The sequence below is a fragment of the Euprymna scolopes genome, chromosome 37, assembly GCF_053919585.1.
Source record: "Euprymna scolopes isolate OS-2025 chromosome 37, ASM5391958v1, whole genome shotgun sequence".
NCBI classification, from domain to species: Eukaryota; Metazoa; Mollusca; class Cephalopoda; order Sepiida; family Sepiolidae; genus Euprymna; species Euprymna scolopes.
This window is the reverse complement of record NC_136518.1, coordinates 32,679,965-32,701,786: the sequence shown is the minus strand read 5'-3', so window position 1 is coordinate 32,701,786 and position 21,822 is coordinate 32,679,965. Positions and strand designations below refer to the sequence as shown.

The 21,822-nt window shown below is 34.3% G+C and overlaps 1 protein-coding gene across 3 annotated transcripts in view; it reads right to left on the bottom strand.

The window, feature by feature from the left end:
• Positions 1-21,822, bottom strand: part of LOC145261122 (cationic amino acid transporter 2-like) — a 180,234-nt gene that overhangs the window by 79,573 nt on the left and 78,839 nt on the right. For all 3 annotated transcript variants that reach the window (XM_080119366.1, XM_080119368.1, XM_080119367.1), the window contains 2 exons: positions 8,092-8,211; positions 4,413-4,532 (listed from right to left, as the gene is read on the bottom strand). In XM_080119366.1, coding sequence (XP_079975492.1) covers positions 4,413-4,532; positions 8,092-8,206 — 235 coding nt within the window. In that variant the 5' untranslated portion in view covers positions 8,207-8,211. The remainder of the gene's footprint in view (positions 1-4,412; positions 4,533-8,091; positions 8,212-21,822) is intronic.

Here is a 21,822-nt window from a genome sequence, read left to right as displayed (position 1 = left end):
GAATTGTAGTGGACTGGTGGATATATTATACATATCCCCCAGTCGTACAAGATAGGAAAAATGATTTGAATTGGGAAAGGAAAAATTAATTGCTTTGAGGAAGGAACGAACAACGCATTTACTTGAATTAAACGAACTAGGATTTATTTCGTAAAGAAACAAGTGGAAGAAAGTTTATGTCTGCGTTCGTCTCTCACTGTTTACTGGTGAGAAGGAAAGTCTATTGCAGCATATATATAGAGAGAGAAAATGAGAAAAAGTCAATCCAGTTTGGTGTGCGTCTCTCGCTATTAGCTGGTGAGGAGGAAAGTCTATTATAGTATAGAGAGAGAATGAGAAAAAGTCAATCCAGGCCATGGAGATAGAAAACGTATAAAGTGTACATACTGTCTGTTAGCTTGTGCCCCATACATAGTAGCAGTGAAAGTGAGGCGGCTGGTTCGCCGAACCTCTCAGCTCGAGAGTTGGTCCGAAAAGGAAGATGCTACTTATTGCTCTTGCTTTTATAATTGTTTCCGGTGGTCTTTTGCGCATGTGTGGGTTTCTTTTGAAAGGGGAAGTGGCGTTGCCCTTGTGTGCGTACGTGTGCGTGTATGTGAGTACATGTGTGTACGTTAACGTGTGTGTGTATACACGTGAATGTGAGTGTATATATGCGAACGTGAATATATGTACGTGTGTGAATGTGCGCGCGTATGTTTGTGTGCACGTATGGCAAGTAATATAGCTTGAGATGTGAACGCGTGTTTTTGTCTGAGACTAGGAAAGGCTCCCACAGAATTATGCTCCATCGTTGAAGTCTGTTTGCAGTGTGAGTAGGTATGCCTTTTTTAGATCCAAAAATAGTCAACAAGGACTTGTGGTCAGTCTGCAACATAAAAATCCTGCCATGAATAAATCTCTGGAATTTTTAATTGCATAAATTATTGCCAAACTTTCTTTTTCAATTTGAGAATAGTTTCTTTCTGCAGGAAAACGTGATCTGGAAGCATGAATTATTGGCTTTGTTGAACCGTCTTCCAGTCCATGGAGAAGTACTGCTCCTATACTGTAATCACTTGCATCTGATGCCACAATCAATTCCTTCTGTGGATCGAAGTGTGCCAGTGCTAAATCAGATAGCAGGCATTTCTTAATCTCTTCAAATGCACTGGCACTCCTTTGACCAAATCCACTTTCGTCCTTTTTTTAATAATTCGTTCAATGGTGCTCTCAACTTATGCATTTTTGGAATATAGATAGCATAATATTGTGCTAAACCCCAAAAAGATTGTAACTGGGCAACATTGCTAGGTGCTGGCATCCTCTTAACGGTTTCTGTTCTCTGAGGATCCGATCTTCTGCCTTGGCTGTCAATGATTTGACCCAGATATTTTATCTGTTGTAAAAAAATTCTCATTTTTCAGCACTCAATTTGAAACCAAATTCCTCAATTCTTTGGAAAACCGTTCTGATATACTCCTTATGTTCCTGCACATTTCTACTCTTTACAAGAATCTCTTCCAAATATGCGATTGCAAAACCTAAATCGGCAAACATTGTGTCCATTATTTGCTGGAATAACGCTGGAGTTACTTTCAAACGTTACTTTCAAACCAAAAGGGAGCTTATTGAATCTGAAGAGTCCTAAATGGTTATCGATACACAAATACTTCGAACATTCTTCACTGACTTTTACCTGAAGGTAAGCCTCAGATAAATCAATTTTGGAGAAAATTTTCCCTCCATGCAGCTTTGTAAAAATGTCTTCAGGGGATGGAAGTGGATAACTATGATCCATAAGACAGTCATTGAGGCCTGTAGAAAAATCGGCACATACCCAAATCCTCTTATTTTTCTTTTTAACATATGAAGTGGGGATTGCCCATTCCGAATAATCAACTTTTTCGACTACACCATTTTTCTCTAGTCTCTGCAGTTCAATTTCAATATCTTCTTTTGAAGAAAAAGGCACGTTTCTTTTTTGGCTTAAAAACAGGTTTCACATTTTGTTTTAGTTCAAAATTCACTTCAGTCCTAGTACACATATCTAACCCCTCAGAAAAAACCCTGGGGAATTCACTTTTTAAGACCGTAAGAAAATCCTCATTTTGTTTGGAATTTTTCTTTTCAGCTACACTCACACTGTTACAAAATGAATTTATGGGTAGCTCCCATAAATCAAATAAAACGATCCAATCAATTCTGAAGAGGCAACTGACACTTTTGTAGAAAAAGTTTTCGATCCAAATGATACACTGCAATTAAATTCTCTCATGAATTTTAATCTCTTGCCGGATACTTCTTTGGCAATTTTAAACGTTTTTCCAGTTTTGGACACCCAATCCTCTTCCAGGTCACTTCGTCGATAATTGAAATATCGCTACTGTATCCAAAAGTAGTTTCACTATGTGACCATTCATTTTGGTTTTGACAAATTTTCTTTTACCTCCTTGTCTCACTTCTTCTTTTGACAACACCACATTTACTTTAGACTTATATTTTTGTCTTTACTTTGTGTAATTCGGCACTAGGAGGCTCGATGCCCGAATAAACCACATTTGGCACAAGGTTGGTCTTTAAAAGGGCAATTTTTTCTTAAGTGCGAACCCGCACAACTCAAACATTCAAAACTTTTTCCTTTGTTCTTGAAAAATGTGTTTCGTTTTACCATTAGGACGTGGGATGTAGTTTTTCCCTTTATCCTAGTGGTATCCCTTTTCACATTTATCAATTTCTGACATTCTTCTGTCACTTTTTGCAAGTTAATTTCTGGATTTTGCTCCATAATCGATAAAATCCTTGACCTTAAATCCTTGTCCTTCGGTGCTGTCAGTCTCTGAACAAATATATAACACTTAAACATGTCAACTGACAAATCTTTTAATTTAAATAGTTCACACTGGGCGTTGACTTTAGCCACATATGTGACAAGATCATCAGTTTCTTCTTTTTGCATGTTCAAGCACTTATACCTTGTATGAAAAAGGCTGTCTCTTTCAAATATCGAGTACATAATTCGAACAGTTTCCGAAAAAGAAATATCTTTCGGTTTCTTAGGTAAAATCAAATTCGTAAATTTTGTGTTTTCCTCCGTACCCAATTTCTGAAGTAGGAGTGTGATTCTTTCCTCGTCCGACCATTTCTCACATCTTTTTGTAAAAATCGTCTCGAACCTACGATAATAGGTAGGGAGCGTATCACCTCGTTCTGGGTCGTATTTGAAATCCGCCAGAAAAAAATCTAGATGCGCCATCTTTAGATTTTTGTGACAACACAGGTTCACATAATAAACGATTCTCTGTAGTTTGCTGAATGACGAGTGATTCAAAACGTTTTTGCTGAATCAACATCCATTTTTGCTGAGCGATCAAGTTCTTAGTTAACGTTTTCGTCAACTGTGTTATTTGTTCAGAAGACATTTTTTAAATGCACAAATACAAAGTCAATGTATACACAATTTTGTTCCAAAAAATAAGATGTTCCCCTTCAGATCTCGTCACGACAAAAAAAAAAAAAAAAAAAAATTGCCAGTACTTGAGAAATGTCCGAAGAGAAAAAAAATTCACCACACAAAATATCAATAGTTTACAAATTTTCAGAGATCCTTTTCGTCTTTTTCAAATGCACGTAAACTTCTTTTAAGAATTTCTTTATGACAGAAAAACAATTTCCACAATACAATTCGTTTTATCGTATTAACCCAAAACAAAACACCTCCGAATCGCTTTTCAAAACGAGACGATGTGACATCAACTTTCAGAAAGTTCAAAGAAAAACTGCAATAAGATTATAAAAAGTCTTTGTACTTGCGTGAATACTAGTCTTTCGCTGTCTAAGAAGTATTTCCTTAATCGGATATAAACTCTTTGAACATTTTTTTTTTAATTTCGCGCTCACTACGTGCTCATTTTTTCTTTTTTTTTTTTTCTGAGTTCGTATCCTGTCTCCGTCGCCAATTTGATATGTCCTAAGGTGGCCTATTATACGGACAATCAAAGATAACGTATTCCGTGAAAGGGATGAATAAATAAATACACTGTGGTTTGAATACTGAAAGAGAAGTTTATTTACATATTTACATAGAGACAAATAAAGCGTGTTAACGTTCAAGGAGAAGTCTCTGTTCAAAAAGTCCGGTGAATGTTATTATGTATAATGTTCCGGGTTGATTACATATCTCCACATAACAGAACAGTATATGGAACCAGAGCACAGCCGGGTTGAACTACTAGTTGACAATAAAGGAAGACAACCAGGCTCAAAAAAAAAAATGGCTGATGATATTAAGAATATGCTTGCACCTGATAACGTTGTTAAATTCCAGGCTTTCTTGGAATTAGTTTCTATAGTGTATATATCCCAAAACTTTGGCGCTTTCAAACTTTTTATTTATCAAGACACATTTTTAAATATATCAAGCAATGAGTCACCTGCAAGAATGGAGACAACTGCTGCAATAAAAAATGAAACAACGATTGCTGGTCCTGCAGTTTTTCTAGCAACATCTCCAGAAAGAACATAGGCACCAGCGCCAAGTGTACTGCCAACTCCTGAAAAACAAAGATAAAAAGAATCAAATGAATCATGGTTAATAAACTTTTCCTGTATTTAATCTGAAATTAATATGACGGGCTATAATATAGAAGAGATCAGATGAGCACCACCTTTTTTAATTACCAAACAACCCTCCCCCATCCTCCGAATGACAACAATTAACACCCCATCGGAAATAACCCCCTCCCTGTCGCAGTGTATTTCTACTTTTTTCTTTCTCTCTCTCTCTCTCTCTCTCTCTCTCTCTCTCTCTCTCTCTCTCTCTCTCTCTTTCTTTTTCTTTCACTAAAGTTTCAAAGTTAAAGTGAGCGGAAATGAAACAAAAGAATCATTTTGGCCCGAATCAGCAAAAACCGTTAAAGCAATTTATTCAAGTTAACAGTGAAGACGCAGAATGTCTGGTGTCTCATCGATCGTGCGGTGAAGCGAATCCATGCCTAAACACCATGAGCGCAAGTCAATCCACAAGGGTTAGACCGGACAATAAATGCAGATTTGATTGCCCTACAACAGTGATGCAAAGAAGTTGTTGCTGCATGACATAAGCATACAAAAGTCTGGGACGCTAAAGACAGTGCTACCTTGCATGAAGTAAAAGTACTTATCTACAACTATGCCACAAGAAAGCCTCTCATGAAAAGAAGGCCTGGAGAATGACAATGAAGGGGATGCGATCTGGAAGAACTGGCCTTCCAGGAGGCTATGAGGAATTATTTACTGGAGAGAAGGACAATGTTGATCCTGTTGAAGGAGATGTGAAATGAGAGAACTATTTTTTCACTATGCTATGGATATACTTGCTGGAGAGAGAAAGAGAGAGAGAGAGAGAGAGAGAGAGAGAGAGAGAGAGAGAGAGAGAGAGAGAGAGAGAGAGAATGTTGATCCCACTGAAGGGATGTGAGCAAAAGACTGGACCATACCTTTGTTGCATACTGAATTTCCAGAAATCTTTAGAATCGGAACATTACTTCCTTTGGACATTTTATGTCGATACCACATGTATCACTCAGTTAAGTACTTTGTATTTTCTAACTCTAATCTCTCCATCGTCCAAGCCCTCTCCATCCCCATTGCAGAATCAAGCTAATTTCATATAGCATTCATGAATAAAAATACGCTTCTTATTATTTTTGGACTAGAGTAATCATTTCTTATTATTTTTCGAATAGAGTAATCATTTCTTATTATTTTTGGACTAGAGTAATCATTTCTTATTATTTTTGGAATAGAGTAATCATTTCTTATTATTTTTGGAATAGAGTAATAATTTCTTATTATTTTTGGACTAGAGTAATCATTTCTTATTATTTTTGGAATAGAGTAATAATTTCTTATTATTTTTGGAATAGAGTAATAATTTCTTATTATTTTTGGACTAGAGTAATCATTTCTTATTATTTTTGGAATAGAGTAATAATTTCTTATTATTTTTGGAATAGAGTAATCATTTCTTATTATTTTTGGACTAGAGTAATCATTTCTTATTATTTTTGGACTAGAGTAATCATTTCTTATTATTTTTGGAATAGAGTAATCATTTCTTATTATTTTTGGAATAGAGTAATCATTTCTTATTATTTTGGAATAAAGTAATCATTTCTTATTATTTTTGGACTAGAGTAATAATTTCTTATTATTTTTGGACTAGAGTAATCATTTCTTATTATTTTTGGACTAGAGTAATCATTTCTTATTATTTTTGGAATAGAGTAATCATTTCTTATTATTTTTGGAATAGAGTAATCATTTCTTATTATTTTTGGACTAGAGTAATCATTTCTTATTATTTTTGGAATAGAGTAATCATTTCTTATTATTTTTGGAATAGAGTAATCATTTCTTATTATTTTTGGAATAGAGTAATCATTTCTTATTATTTTTGGACTAGAGTAATCATTTCTTATTATTTTTGGACTAGAGTAATCATTTCTTATTATTTTTGGAATAGAGTAATCATTTCTTATTATTTTTGGACTAGAGTAATCATTTCTTATTATTTTTGGACTAGAGTAATCATTTCTTATTATTTTTGGACTAGAGTAATCATTTCTTATTATTTTTGGAATAGAGTAATCATTTCTTATTATTTTTGGACTAGAGTAATCATTTCTTATTATTTTTGGAATAGAGTAATCATTTCTTATTATTTTTGGAATAGAGTAATCATTTCTTATAGGCAAGAGAAAAAAAGAGAGATTTTAGTTTATTTGCCGAATTCTCTCTCGACTCATTGGGTATTGTATGAAGATTATTTGGAGGAGATTGGAACCTATTATGTAATAAAAACATTATATATATATATATATATATATATATAAATATATATATATATATATATATATATATATATATATATATATATATATATATATATATATATATATATATATATATATATATGTAAACCCTTGGTCTTTCCGTTGTCATTTTTGCTGTTCGTGTGTTTTATTTGGTTATTTTATAAGAATATTGATCTGAACGAAGGCAAAGTGTCGCATTTCGTTAATATGTTGGAAAAGTGTCACCCAATCGTGGATTCTACACAGGGGACTTCGCCTACATTTCTTCCACCTCGTATTTTTAAATAAAAAATATCGTAGCACTGTTCAATAAATGCTTATTCTCAACAAAATTTCATAAACGAAATATTGTATCAATATAAGTATAACTCTGCGTTAATTTCTCCTTTTCTATTTAGTTCTTTGTTTATTATTGTCTTCCTGTCTATATTTACATATACAGTCAAATATGTACCTTTCAAACAAACTTTCTGCAGGGAAAATCGTAGCCTACCTGAATAGCGTTGGTGTCGTGTTCATTCGGTTAAGGAAAAAATAAATAAATAAATAATAATAATAATAATAATAATAATAATAATAATAATAATAATAATAAAAATAATAATAATAATAATAATAATAATAATAATAATAAATAATAATAATAATAATAATAATAATAATAAAAATAATAATAATAATAATAATAATAATAAATAAATAATAATAATAATAATAATAAGAATAAGAATAATAATAATAATAATAATAATAATAATAAAAATAATAATAATAATAATAATAATAATAAATAATAATAATAATAATAATAAATAATAATAAGAATAATAATAATAATAATAAAAATAATAATAATAATAATAATAAGAATAATAATAATAATAATAATAATAATAATAATAAATAATAATAATAATAATAATAATAATAATAATAATAATAATAATAATAATAAGAAGAAGAAGAAGAAGAAGAAGAAGAATGTGTGAGTAACGCATACTCTATGCAACTTAATTCATACAAAAAAATGCATAAAATAAGCAGTAAAAGAAACGAATGGTGAGTTCAAAGGTGGCGCGTTATGCAAACAGACGTGTATGTTTATCAGGATTATTGAAGCTGACTCAAACGATTGTAGGCGGGACAGAACACAACTTTGAACCTCCACTGATATCAATTTTCAAACTAAATTTACACACACATACAACATATAACGGATACACACACATATACATAAGAAAACATCAATACATACCCAAAAGCGTAAGGTCAACCAAAGTTAATACTCGAGCAAGTTTTGTTTTCCCAATATCCTCTTCTTTCAGAACTTTTCTCCTGAGCAGCGTGGATAAGTGAAATGAAAGCCCCATATTATCTGGAAAAGGAAAACACAAAAATGTTAACCGAAATTTATTTATGTTATGAATATCTCTTTAACTTGAAGACGACAAACATGTACATTATTCAATAAAGTTTTTTTTTTAACCTTTTTAAATGGTAAAACTAAAATATACTTTCATTGCAATGGAAGAATTGTGTTGATTCTGCAAAATATACTAATAATTCTTGTTAAAAGCTGTGACCTTTGCTTTAAGAAAATGTTTCTGTCAGAAAGACATTTTTGAAGCAGTTGGGGGTTCGCAAGTGACAGTAAATGTTCTGATAGCATTAACATTACCATTTTCTCTTTTCTGAAACGGAACATCTTTTGTCTGAAACTCTGTAACGGTCAATGAGTTATTGTTATCATATACTAGCTGAACGCCTGGTGTTGCTCGGTCGTACAATACGCTTAAACATGATATTTTAATTTATGCAGATTGCGTATATATTATTGTAGAATTAATCCTCCATTGATTATTATATATCAGGAGGAATAATTCATCCAGTGAACTAATTCGCAAAAAATAAATAAATAAATAAACCAAAAATAGAATAAATAATAATAATAATGTTGTTCATCAAATTCCGTCTGCGTTTGTTTACAATATCACGTCAGCTGAATGAATGCTCTGGAAACTCACTTCTGGTTAATGTTTAGTTTTAAAATATGCAAACAAAGAAATGATTTGCGGCGATTTTAAATGGTACCTCTTCTTTTAGCGTAAATTGAATTCATTAATAAGTGAAAATTAAAATAAAATAAGATGACGATTTATCAGTACCATTCAAATGGCACCTGGCCTTGAACATGGGATCATTCGATCTGTAGTCTACCACTGAGCTGTGTTTCCAGATATCAATAAATCTGCTTTTTTTCTAAGAAGAAATTATTTCTTGAGATTTTATTATCTCTCTTGTCGGTGCAACCTAAAATAATTCCCTGTAAAAATTCTTTGTTATCTATAAGAAAGAAAGACTATTTTTAGGATTTAATTTTTTTCGATTTTCGATGCTTATCAGACAAATTTCTGTACAAAACATATCTAAAAACATTGCCAGATACATAAATTACCTTATATATAATTATATATGCTTACATATGTTTATATATTTTTATTTTATAGTTTTATAGTTATATGTTTATATATGTTTATTTTATAGTTTTCAGGCTGCCGTTATATATGTTTATATATGTTTATATATGCTTATATATTCTTATATATGTTTATATATGCTTATATATATTTTTATATGTTTATATATGCTTATATGTTTATATATGCTTCTATATGCTTATATATACTTATATATGTTTATATGTGCTTATGTAACCAAGTTATGGGGTTGATATGCCGTTGTAGAGAAAGAGCCAAAAGAACGAAAAAATAGGACGATCAAATGACTCTGTGGTTAGAACAGACAAAGGAAAAAGTATGTCAAGAGATACTTATTGTTGTAACGGTCATTCGAGATGAAATGACAGGCGGTTGTTTATTTTAGAAAACAAGGTTTGAAAGCTGATGACAGGCAAGTTTCCTTGTTGTAAACAAATACAAACTCGTGATGTTTAAAGGGCATTGATGGATATGTATATATTCCTCGAACACAGAGAAGAGAGAAGAGAAGGAGAAGAGAGAAAAAGAGAGAATTCGATTTTGGCGAATTCAGATGGTGTTAAAGTCGGGCAGAGATGGCTTTTGACTTAAAACACGTATCTCCAATGGCCGAAAAACTTATCTGAACTCGAGTCACAAGCTACCGTTTTAAAATAGCTACAGCCAACTTCCTTCAAACTCTGAAATATTATTAGACCATTATTATTGTGAATAAACCCAGATTAATTGTTTATTCGTGTGTGGAATCGTTTTTATTTCCTTTTTCACCACACTAAAATCCACGGCTCTCTTATCGGCGATGTTCGCCGGTAAGCGAGTACACAACGACAGGTCCGGAGTATAAAATTTAGACGATCAACTGATAATTCTGTCACTACCCAATACCAGCAACATTAAAACGGCTAAGAATTATCACCGGCAGTGGTCACTGGAAGGACGAAAATAGTGAGCTGCAAACCGCCAGAGTCGGGTCGTTTTCAGGCTGCCGTAATTGGAGTGGAAGAGTTCTGAGGTCGACGATCGTCTCAACCGACCGGCTGAAGGGGGTGACATTTGGTGGCCGTTGACCAAGGATTATCGAAATCAGGAAGAAGGTGTGTTAGCTAACCAGGCAGATGGATTCAAAAACAAACAAAAAAAAAACAGGAGGTTGACTGTTTACAACAGGTGGGACCTCCCAACAAGCGAGTCAACAAAAGCAGCGCAGAACCAACAACATCTCAGCGATCAGGTAGGAAACCACCTTATTTTCGTTCTTATCACTTTCTTTTGCTTGTCGGTATTCATTTTTGAACTTCTTGTGGGCTTTTTCAAAGAGTGCTTATATTTTTTTTTGTTTTGTCTATTGTTATTTAATACGTAATCCGCTAGGACTACTACCATGACCAATGAAAACGGTAGGTCTGTAGAGGAGTTAGGGCGTAGGATTGAAGAAGGGGGACGGCTAACCCCAAAACTTAACGTAACGGGATCCAGAGTCCCACTGTTCACAGGTTTGGCTGTGGAGTTGGGACCCTGGCTCAAAGCAATAGAGAAGAAAGGGCGCATCTATAACCTGTCGGATGCCGATATGATTTCACTGGCATACGACTATACCGAGGATGCTGCTTCAGAATGGATTGGAGAGTATTTGGATAAATACAAATCCCAAACCAACTGGAAGATGTTTGAAAATGACATCCAGCAGCACTTCGGCAGTCACTCGAGCCAAACGGAGGCAGCTCGAGCGCTGGTAGGTGTGAAGCAGAGGGATGGCGAATCCATCGCTCACCTAGAGGGATGCATGAGCGTTCTCGCTAAGGTAGCTTACCCAGATCAATATTGGAGAAATGATCTGGCTACCCAGGCCCAGCTGGCAGAGTTCTTCACGGACGCTTTGAGCAATTCCCTGTTGCGTGAGGACGTGGCAAGGGCACAGCCTAACACGTTGGAGGAGGCCTTTGCACAGGCTCGAAGAGCTGAAGCCCTTCTCCTGAGATTAGGAAAATTAGAGGAGAATCAGACAGCCTGGTTGAAGGTCTGCTACGGATGCGGTCGACGAGGACACATCCGAGCAAAGTGCCCTGAGCTTCACCAGAGTGGGGAAGAAGAAGCCTTGAATCCAGAACACTAGGACTTAAGGGGAGGGGGGAGACACATACCCCATCCCAACTTTAAGAGGGGTCTAGTGTGCTTTGTTTGCCAGAAAGAAGGACACAGGGCACATGAATGTAGGAATAGGGATAGAAAGAATCCACCCGGACCCAAATTAAAACTCACGTCCCCTAAGAAGATTCCAACAAGGAAATCTTTAAACTAGTTAGGGTTGCCCCAATAGCGAAAGGGCGGGTGACCCCTAGGAGAGATAAGAATGTCCGGAAAAGCATAGATGGGGCTTTAAAATTAAAATGCTACAATTGCGGAAAAGAGGGACACTATAGTTACCAGTGCAGAGACGGGGTGCACTGTTTCAACTGTTGCCGCCCGGGACATCCAAAGAGGGCCTGCATGCTGAGGCCTAATTGTTTTAAGTGCGGCAGTGAAGAACACTTAATTCAAAGTTGCAAGGCGAAAGAGTTCGTACGGTGTGACGAGTGTAAGGAAAGAGGGCACACAGCAACTAGCTGTCCACTAAGGAAGAAGGAGACATGCCAGGGGTTTGGGAAGAGCGGGCATTTGTGGGACAGTTGTAGAAACAGGAAAAGTAAGGTTAAGAATCCTTCGAATAAGGATAGAGATGGGATTAGGTTATGTCAAATATGGTCCGAAGATGACGAACTCACCTGCAACATTGAAATAGAGGGCAGAACGTTCAGAGCGTTGATAGACACCGGATCGGAAGTCTCAGTCATTAGTTCTTTAGAGTTGCAAAGACTAAGACTCCCCGCCGACCGATTTATGTCAGCTAAAGTGAACGCGTTTCAGGCAGATGGGGGCAGATTTAGATTAGATTGGATGCTGGAAGTAAAGATAAAGGTGGGCGAGACTGAGACATCCCACACATTGTATGTAGCACCAAAAATGACCCACGACGTGATACTGGGAGGAGACTGGCTGAGAGAGAGGAAAGCTGTATTAAAATTCGACCCTCCAAAGTTAATCCTTGGGGAGGAAGAGATTATGTTAGGTAGCACGAGGCTCACTCAAGTGGATCTTGTGTCTCGTGAAGATTTAAAGATTCAACCTAGAACAGCGGTGACGAGCTGAGGTGAGATAGAAGGGGCTATAAAGGATAGCGAAGCCATTTATCAGGGTTTACCTCTTCCCTACATAGAAGAGGACGAGGACGTGACCGTGTTACCAGCATTAGTGCAGGAAGGTCAGGCGAAGAATTTTCCGGTAGTGGTAGCCAATACGAGTCTGAAGACGGTTAACATTAAATCAGGAACTAAGTTGGGCAGAGCTTTAGTGTTAACATTAAAAACTAGAGTGAGGCGCGAAGGAATGCCTGTAGAGAGTGAAGCGGTTAGTGACAAGGTAAAATTAGACTGCCCTGACCAATACTGAGAGAGATTAGAAAGACTATTTAAAGCTAATAAGCGAGTGTTAGCTAATTCAGATAAGGAATTAGGTAAGACGCATACAGTAAAAATGTCGATTGACACAGGAGACCACCAACTAATAAAGATGAGGCCGTACAAAACGCCTATTTGGAAGAGAGAGTTGGTTGAGAAAGCAGTGAAGGAGATGGGAGAGGCTGGAATTATTGAGCCATCTCAATCACCTTGGGGTTTCCCAGTAGTAATAGTAGAGAAAAAGGACGGGGGAAATAGATTTTGCGTAGATTTTAGAGAACTTAATAAGATAACAAAATCTACTGCTTATCCTCTGCCCTTGATAGACGATATTTTAGCGATGCTAGGGAAGGCTACATGTTTTTCCTCCTTAGATTTAAGATCAGGTTACTGGCAAGTGGCAGTAAATGAGAAGGACAAACCTAAGACGGCTTTCTGTTGTCATATGGGGGTTTTCCAGTTCCGTGTTATGCCGTTTGGGCTAGCAGGAGCTCCTGGTGTTTTTCAATCATTAATGGCAATAGTGTTGAGAGGATTTGAACATTTTGCCATGGCATATTTGGATGGCATCTTAATATTTTCAAAAACCCCAGAAGAGCACTTTAAACATCTACAGGCTGTGTTGGATCGTCTAAAATATCATGGCTTGAAATTAAAGATGGAAAAGTGTCAATTTATGAGGAAAGAGACTAAATATTTAGGATTCATCATAGACCAATCTGGAGTAAGGCCAGATAGTGATAAAGTAAAAATTATAAGGGCGATGCCAGAACCTCAAACAGTTAGACAAGTTAGAGCATTTATAGGAACTGTAGGTTATTACAGAAGGTTCATAGCAGGATTCTCTAGAATAGCTATACCACTAATTAATCTAACGAAGAAATATGCAAGGTTTGATTGGACCGAGGCGTGTCAGAAAGCATTCGATACGTTAAAGGCCGAACTAACATCCATCCCTTTATTGATTTATCCCGATCTGAACAAGCCTATGGTCTTATATACGGATGCTAGTGATACGTGTGTGGGAGCGTGCTTGACTCAGCCATGTGAAGAAGCAGAAGCTGTAATCCCGGGAATAAAGGACGAAATGCCTATCTACTTTCTCTCTCACAAATTGACAAAGACCCAACAGAAGTGGCCCGTGATTGAAAAAGAGGCCTATGCTATCGCGTACGCTTTGCAAAAGCTGCATTTCTATTTAGCGGGTGCGACATTCGTAATAAAGACAGATCACCGTCCATTACAGTACTTGTTCGATGCTGAATGGAAGAATCGAAAGGTGCAACTGTGGGCTATGCAACTGAGTGGCTACGACTGTAAAATAGAGTACCTGTCCGGGAAAGAAAACACGTGTGCAGACTTATTATCTAGAATTTCCGAAGCAGTAGAGGAAGAAGCTGACGCTAGTGATCAGAATCTAGTCAGTGATAATACTATAGAATTTGCGTACTTAACTCCCAGCAATTGCAGAATAAGCCCCCAGAGATAGAAGATGAAATAGAGTCGGAAAAAGATGACTCTGAAGAAAACGATTCCGATAAGTGGGAATCGATAGACCTGAAACTACTTAAGTTAGAAGCGAGAAAAGACGAAGAATATAGTATACTTAAGAAATCTCTCGCAGAAGGAAAATTACCGCCCTCAAAATCGAGGAAATACCTGTTAGAGGATGATCAGGTATATTATGTAAATGGGGAAGAGAAGAATCCAACACTACGCTTGTGTGTCCCAGATGGTCGTGTGAGGACTAGTTTAGTGCAGGTAGCACATGACGGGTTAGGTCATGTAGGTATTGATAAAACTTACTCGATTTTAGCGAAGAAATATTATTGGCCTGGTATGTATAAACATATCCACTCCTATGTGACAGAGTGTGTTACTTGTCAGAAGCGGGCAGTAAAAGGAGCTAAGACACCCCTAATAGAGACTGATATTCCCTCATATCCATTTGAGAAGTGGAGTATGGATGTCTCAGGGCCATATAATATTAGCAATAAGGGAAATAAGTATATAGTCAGCATGGCTGATTGGTTAACGAGTTGGGTAGAGGCATTCCCAGTGCAAAGGAAGGATGCACAGACCATGGCGGAGATACTAATGAATGAGATTTTCCCTAGGTATGGTGTCCCACGTGTGTTAGTGACAGACAACGGCGGAGAATTCGTAAATGCCATTGTAAAAGAGGTGACGGGATATTTGGGAATAAAGCATGTTACCACCTCTCCATACCATCCACAGAGCAATGCAAAAGTAGAGAGATTCCATAGGTCTTTGGGAGATACGCTGTCAAAGCTATCAGAGGATGAAGTCGAGAATTGGGACTTGTTCTTGAATCAGGCCTTGGCAGCGGCCAGATTTTCACATAATGATACGACTAAATTCTCTCCATATTACCTGGTACACAGTAGAGATGTAGTGCTACCATTGGACAATCTCCTACTACCAAACAAAAAGTATACTGGGGAAGAAAATCATAAAAAAATGATTGAGCAACAGCATTCTCTGTTTAGTCAAGTGCGTCGAGGGATTAGGGCAGCACAGAAAAAACGTAACAAAAGAGTCAATGATGGAAGGGTCAAGAAAACATATGACGTTGGCGACCCAGTATACTACAGAGTACAGGTTAGAAAAGGAAAATTAGATCCTAGATGGAAACCGTACTATAGGATAGTAAAACAAACGGGACCAGTGACATATAAAATATGGGATCAACTGACGAATAGAACGAAGAGGGTTCACGCGTCAGACATCTGTGAAGCCAATATTAGGGAGTGGAAAATGCCTAATATACAGACAGATAGACCTGTAAGGAAAGCCACCCTGATAGATCCTGAAGGAGATTGGGAAGATACGGATAGGTGGGCTGATGAGGTAGCGGATGAACAGGAGTTAGAGTTAGAATTTGAGGTAGAGAATACCGACTCGCGACCAGAGATAACAACTACGCCTCCAGATTCGGAAGGTTGGGAATCTGAAGATGATATTCCACTATCGGTACTGAGAGATAGAGAGGCTGGTAATGAGAATAGGGCTGAAGAATCAGAGAGCAATGCGATTCCGTCGACACAGCCCCCAGAGGTAATAGGCGATGTTAGGGGACCTAGACTTTTGCGAAGCAGTGTAAGACGACCTATCAATGTTATCTCTAAAATGTGAAAGTTACAAATAGCGATGAAGAGGATAAGGAAGACGAAGAGGATGAAACTGATCCTTTCGTTAAGTTATTTATGGAACTGGAATTGAGTGACTAAAAATAAAATGGAACAAATAGTAAAGGAACGTTACTATGTGTATTTGTAGGATGCGGCATCTAATAATGATGATGGCGGTGATGGTTGGATTGACAGTAGCGTTACGCCACACACACAGCACGGTATTTAAGAAGACCAGCGAGGTAACGATTACTCATTCTAAGTGGATCCTGACGTTCGTCATTGATCTGAGAGCGTATCGGAAGGTTCAAATGGAACTAGAAGACGAAGTTAACTTAGCAGCGCACTTAAAGCTGCAGATGCAAAAATCAATCAAAACTTGGGATAAATTCTAATACAGCGTTATTTGTATCACTAGGAGGACGGTTAGATAAGATGGAACAAAGACTCCGATACATTGGAGGATATTTTAGGGATATTGGATTGCTAGCAGCAGACGGGACCCAAAAACGAGTTAGAAAGAGATCTATACTTCCTTTCGTAGGTAAAGCACTACACGTATTATTCGGGACCGTATCGGAGAGTGACACAGAAGTATTAGAAAGGCATATAAGCAGTTTAGAGGAAAATCAACACAAGATAAAGCACGTCATAGAGGAAAGTTTATCAATAGTGAACGTTACTAGATACGAACTGACAGAACATAGACAAAGAATAAACTGGCTATCCCAGTTTGACTTTTATGGCTAGAAGAATAAGTATGGTAGAGGTTGTAACTAAGCAAATACTGGAACTGATGACGATGACAAACCAACTCGACTCATCAATTCAGTTATTGACAGTGGCAATGGAACATGTTAGGACACAATTAGATTTACTTTCATTAGCGCACATGTCACCGAGCATCATACCCCCCCCCCCCAAAAGACTTAAAAACAATACTTGGGATGCTTCAGGCAGACTTGCCACATACTTTACGCTTACCAGTAGATCCAAAGAAGAGTCTATGGGAATATTATAAAACCTTGAGTTGTGCTACGATGTTACAAAATGATAAGATTTACGTAATGGTTGAGTTACCTTTATTGGATAGAAATAGCGACTTCGAAGTATTTAACGTAATTAATTTACCGATACCGTTTCCTACTAATGTCACTGAGAGGAGAGCAGTAGCAAGGTACAAAGTTGAAACCGAAGGAATAGCTTTTAACCCAGCCCGAACCAAATTCATAGTGTTGTCACCTAGCGAAGCACTAGCGTGTAGCATGAATGCACTAAGAGTTTGTGCAGTAGAAAGTCCCATCTATGCAACTAACGGACACAAGTTATGCGTAGTTCAATTATTCCAAGGTAATGAGGAGGGGATCGATAAATATTGTGGAGCAGAGGTGTCGATTGATATACTAACCCCCCAAGCTATACATCTATCTGATGGTGTTTGGGCAGTTGCCTCAACTAGTGAACGGAAGTTGCCGAAAGTCTGTAAGGGACGGCAACAAGGGGAAATACTTATTCATCCACCTATGACCATTATAGATCTACCTATGAGTTGCGCAGCGTTTGGCCCAACTCTAGAGATCTTGCCGTCCTACAGATTTAAAGAGAAGTTTGAACTCAGAAATTACTTTCTGTCATTAACTAGAATACCGCGTGTAAATTGGTCAAAGGTATGGACACCTATCACTAAGGGATTTCCGAAGATAAAAGCTCGCGAAATTCCACCTCTTTTGAAACTGGACGGTAAGATCGATATGAGCGAGTTATTAGATGAGTTACGAGCAGTGAAGGATGGTAATGAACCAGAAAAATGGCGATGGGAAAAAGTAAGTAAATGGTTAAACTCTACAATAATCATCTTGGTCGTGATAATGATAATAGCTTTTCTAGTGTATGGGAAAAGGAGAGTTAGCTACATCAATAGCCTCCTAAGGGCTGGAAAAGATGCTAATCAAATAGATAAGGACGAGAGTAACCCTCAATTAGAGCGCTTAAAAGGAAAAGTCCATTCGTTGTTTGAAATGAATAGGGATGAGCATGAAGTGAGGGACGCTACCGTGGTTTCTGATAAAAACACCAGACCTGATCAATCTGGTACAGAATCAAGACTACCAGTGAACCCCGCATCTAATACCCTACCAACGTTGGAGATACATATGTGAAGAAGCTGGATAACCAAGAAAGAGTCATGGAATGAAATCCGAGGAAAAATGAACTATTGACTAAATAGTTGCATGCATTGAAATGTGTATATGTATATATATATATAAAAGAATTAATGAGGTTTATGGACAATCGTATGAACTGAAAGCAGATTTGAAAAACGCTAAACTCTAAAAGAGAACTTTTTGCATGTGCATGAATGATAAAGTTTTTTTTTCTTTAAGACCGAATCCAATTGATGAACTATTATAAATTGTAAAACCACAAAGAGCCATGGTATTAAGGCTCAGAAAGAAGAAGTGGGTTAGAAAAAATATTGAGTCCAATATTGTTTCTTTTAAGTGGGGGAGGTATGTAACCAAGTTATGGGGTTGATATGCCGTTGTAGAGAAAGAGCCAAAAGAACGAAAAAATAGGACGATCAAATGACTCTGTGGTTAGAACAGACAAAGGAAAAAGTATGTCAAGAGATACTTATTGTTGTAACGGTCAGGGTTTGGAGTGAGCTGGCTGTTTATTTGGAAACACAGAATTCGAGATGAAATGACAGGCGGTTGTTTATTTTAGAAAACAAGGTTTGAAAGCTGATGACAGGCAAGTTTCCTTGTTGTAAACAAATACAAACTCGTGATGTTTAAAGGGCATTGATGGATATGTATATATTCCTCGAACACAGAGAAGAGAGAAGAGAAGGAGAAGAGAGAATTCGATTTTGGCGAATTCAGATGGTGTTAAAGTCGGGCAGAGAGGGCTTTTGACTTAAAACACGTATCTCCAATGGCCGAAAAACTTATCTGAACTCGAGTCACAAGCTACCGTTTTAAAATAGCTACAGCCAACTTCCTTCAAACTCTGAAATATTATTAGACCATTATTATTGTGAATAAACCCAGATTAATTGTTTATTCGTGTGTGGAATCGTTTTTATTTCCTTTTTCACCACACTAAAATCCACGGCTCTCTTATCGGCGATGTTCGCCGGTAAGCGAGTACACAACGACAGGTCCGGAGTATAAAATTTAGACGATCAACTGATAATTCTGTCACTACCCAATACCAGCAACATTAAAACGGCTAAGAATTATCACCGGCAGTGGTCACTGGAAGGACGAAAATAGTGAGCTGCAAACCGCCAGAGTCGGGTCGTTTTCAGGCTGCCGTAATTGGAGTGGAAGAGTTCTGAGGTCGACGATCGTCTCAACCGACCGGCTGAAGGGGTTGACACTTATATATGTTTATATATGCTTATATATGTTTAATATGCTTATATATGTTTATATATGTTTATATATGCTTATATATTCTGATATATGTTTATATATGTTTATATATGTTTATATATGCTTATATATGTTTATATATGTTTATATATTCTTATATATTCTTATATATGTTTATATATATTTATATATGTTTATATATGCTTATATGTTCATATATGCTTATATATGCTTATATATGCTTATATATGTTTATATATGTTTATATATGCTTATATATGTTTATATATGCTTATATATGTTTATATATGTTTATATATGCTTATATATTTTTATATATTCTTATATATGTTTATATATGTTTATATATGTTTATATATGCTTATATATGTTTATATGTGTTTATATATGCTTATATATGTTTATATATGTTTATATATGCTTATATATGCTTATATATGTTTATATATGTTTATATATGTTAATATATGCTTATATATGTTTATATGTGTTTATATATGCTTATATATGTTTATATATGTTTATATATGCTTGTATATATTTATATATGTTTATATATGTTTATATATGTTATGCTTATATATGCTTATATATGTTTAACTATGTTTATATATTATTATATATGCTTATATATGCGTATATATACTTATATATTCTTATATATGTGTATATATGTGTATATATGTTTAGATATGATTATATATGTTTATATATGTTTATATATGTTTATATATGTTAATATATACTTATATATGATTATATATGTTTATATATGCTTATATATGTTTATATATGCTTATAAATGTTTATATATGCTTATATATGTTTATCTATGTTTATATATGTTTATATATTCTTATATATGTTTATATATTTTTATATATACTTATATATGTTTGTATATGCTTATATATTCTTATATATGCTTATATATGTTTATATATGTTTATATATGTTATATATGCTTATATATGTTTATATACGTTTATATATACTTATATATGTTTATATATGTTTATATATGCTTATATATGCTCATATATGCTTATATATGTTTATATATGCTTATATATGCTTATATATGCTTATATATACTTATATATTCTTATATATGTTTATATATGTATTTATATGTTTATATATGCTTATATATGTTTATATATGTTTATATATGTTAATATATACTTATATATGTTTATGTATGTTTATATATGCTTATATACGTTTATCTATGTTTATATATGTTTATATATTCTTATATATGTTTATATATGTTTATACATGCTTATATATGTTTATATATGTTTATATATGCTTATATATGTTTATATATGTTTATATATGTTAATATATACTTATATATGTTTATATATGTTTATATATGCTTATATACGTTTATCTATGTTTATATATGTTTATATATTCTTATATATGTTTATATATGTTTATACATGCTTATCTATGTTTATATATGTTTATATATGCTTATATATGTTTATATATGTTTATATATGTTAATATATATTTATATATGTTTATATATGTTTATATATGCTTATATACGTTTATCTATGTTTATATATGTTTATATATTCTTATATATGTTTATATATGTTTATACATGCTTATATATGTTTTTATATGCTTATATATTCTTATATATGCTTATATATATTTATATATTCTTATATATGCTTATATATGTTTATATATGTTTATATATGCTTATATATGTTTATATATGTTTATATATGCTTATATATGTTTATATATGTTTATATATGCTTATATATGTTTATATATGTTTATATATGCTTATATATGTATACCTATGTATATACATGTATTTATATGTATATATACCTATGTATATACATTTATTTATATGTATATATATTTGTATATATATATGTATATGTATGTATATATATGTATATATATATCTATATGTATATATATATAAATATATATGTATATATATGAATAAATATGTATATATGTATATATATGTAATATATATGTATATATATATATGAGTATATATGTATATATATGAGTATATATGTACATATATGTATATATATCTATATATATGCATATATATGTATATATATGTTTATATGTAAATATCTATATGTATATATATATGTATATATATTAATATATATGTATATATATGTATATCGATATATATATGTATACATATGTATGTATATAGATGGATATATATATTTATATATACGTATATATATGTATATATATGTAATGTATATATATGGATATATATATGTTTATATATATGTATATATGTATATATATGTATATATATATATGTGTGTATATATGTCTATATATATATGTATGTATATATGTATATATATGTATATATTTATATATATGTGGTATATATATGTATATATGTGTATATATGTATTGATATT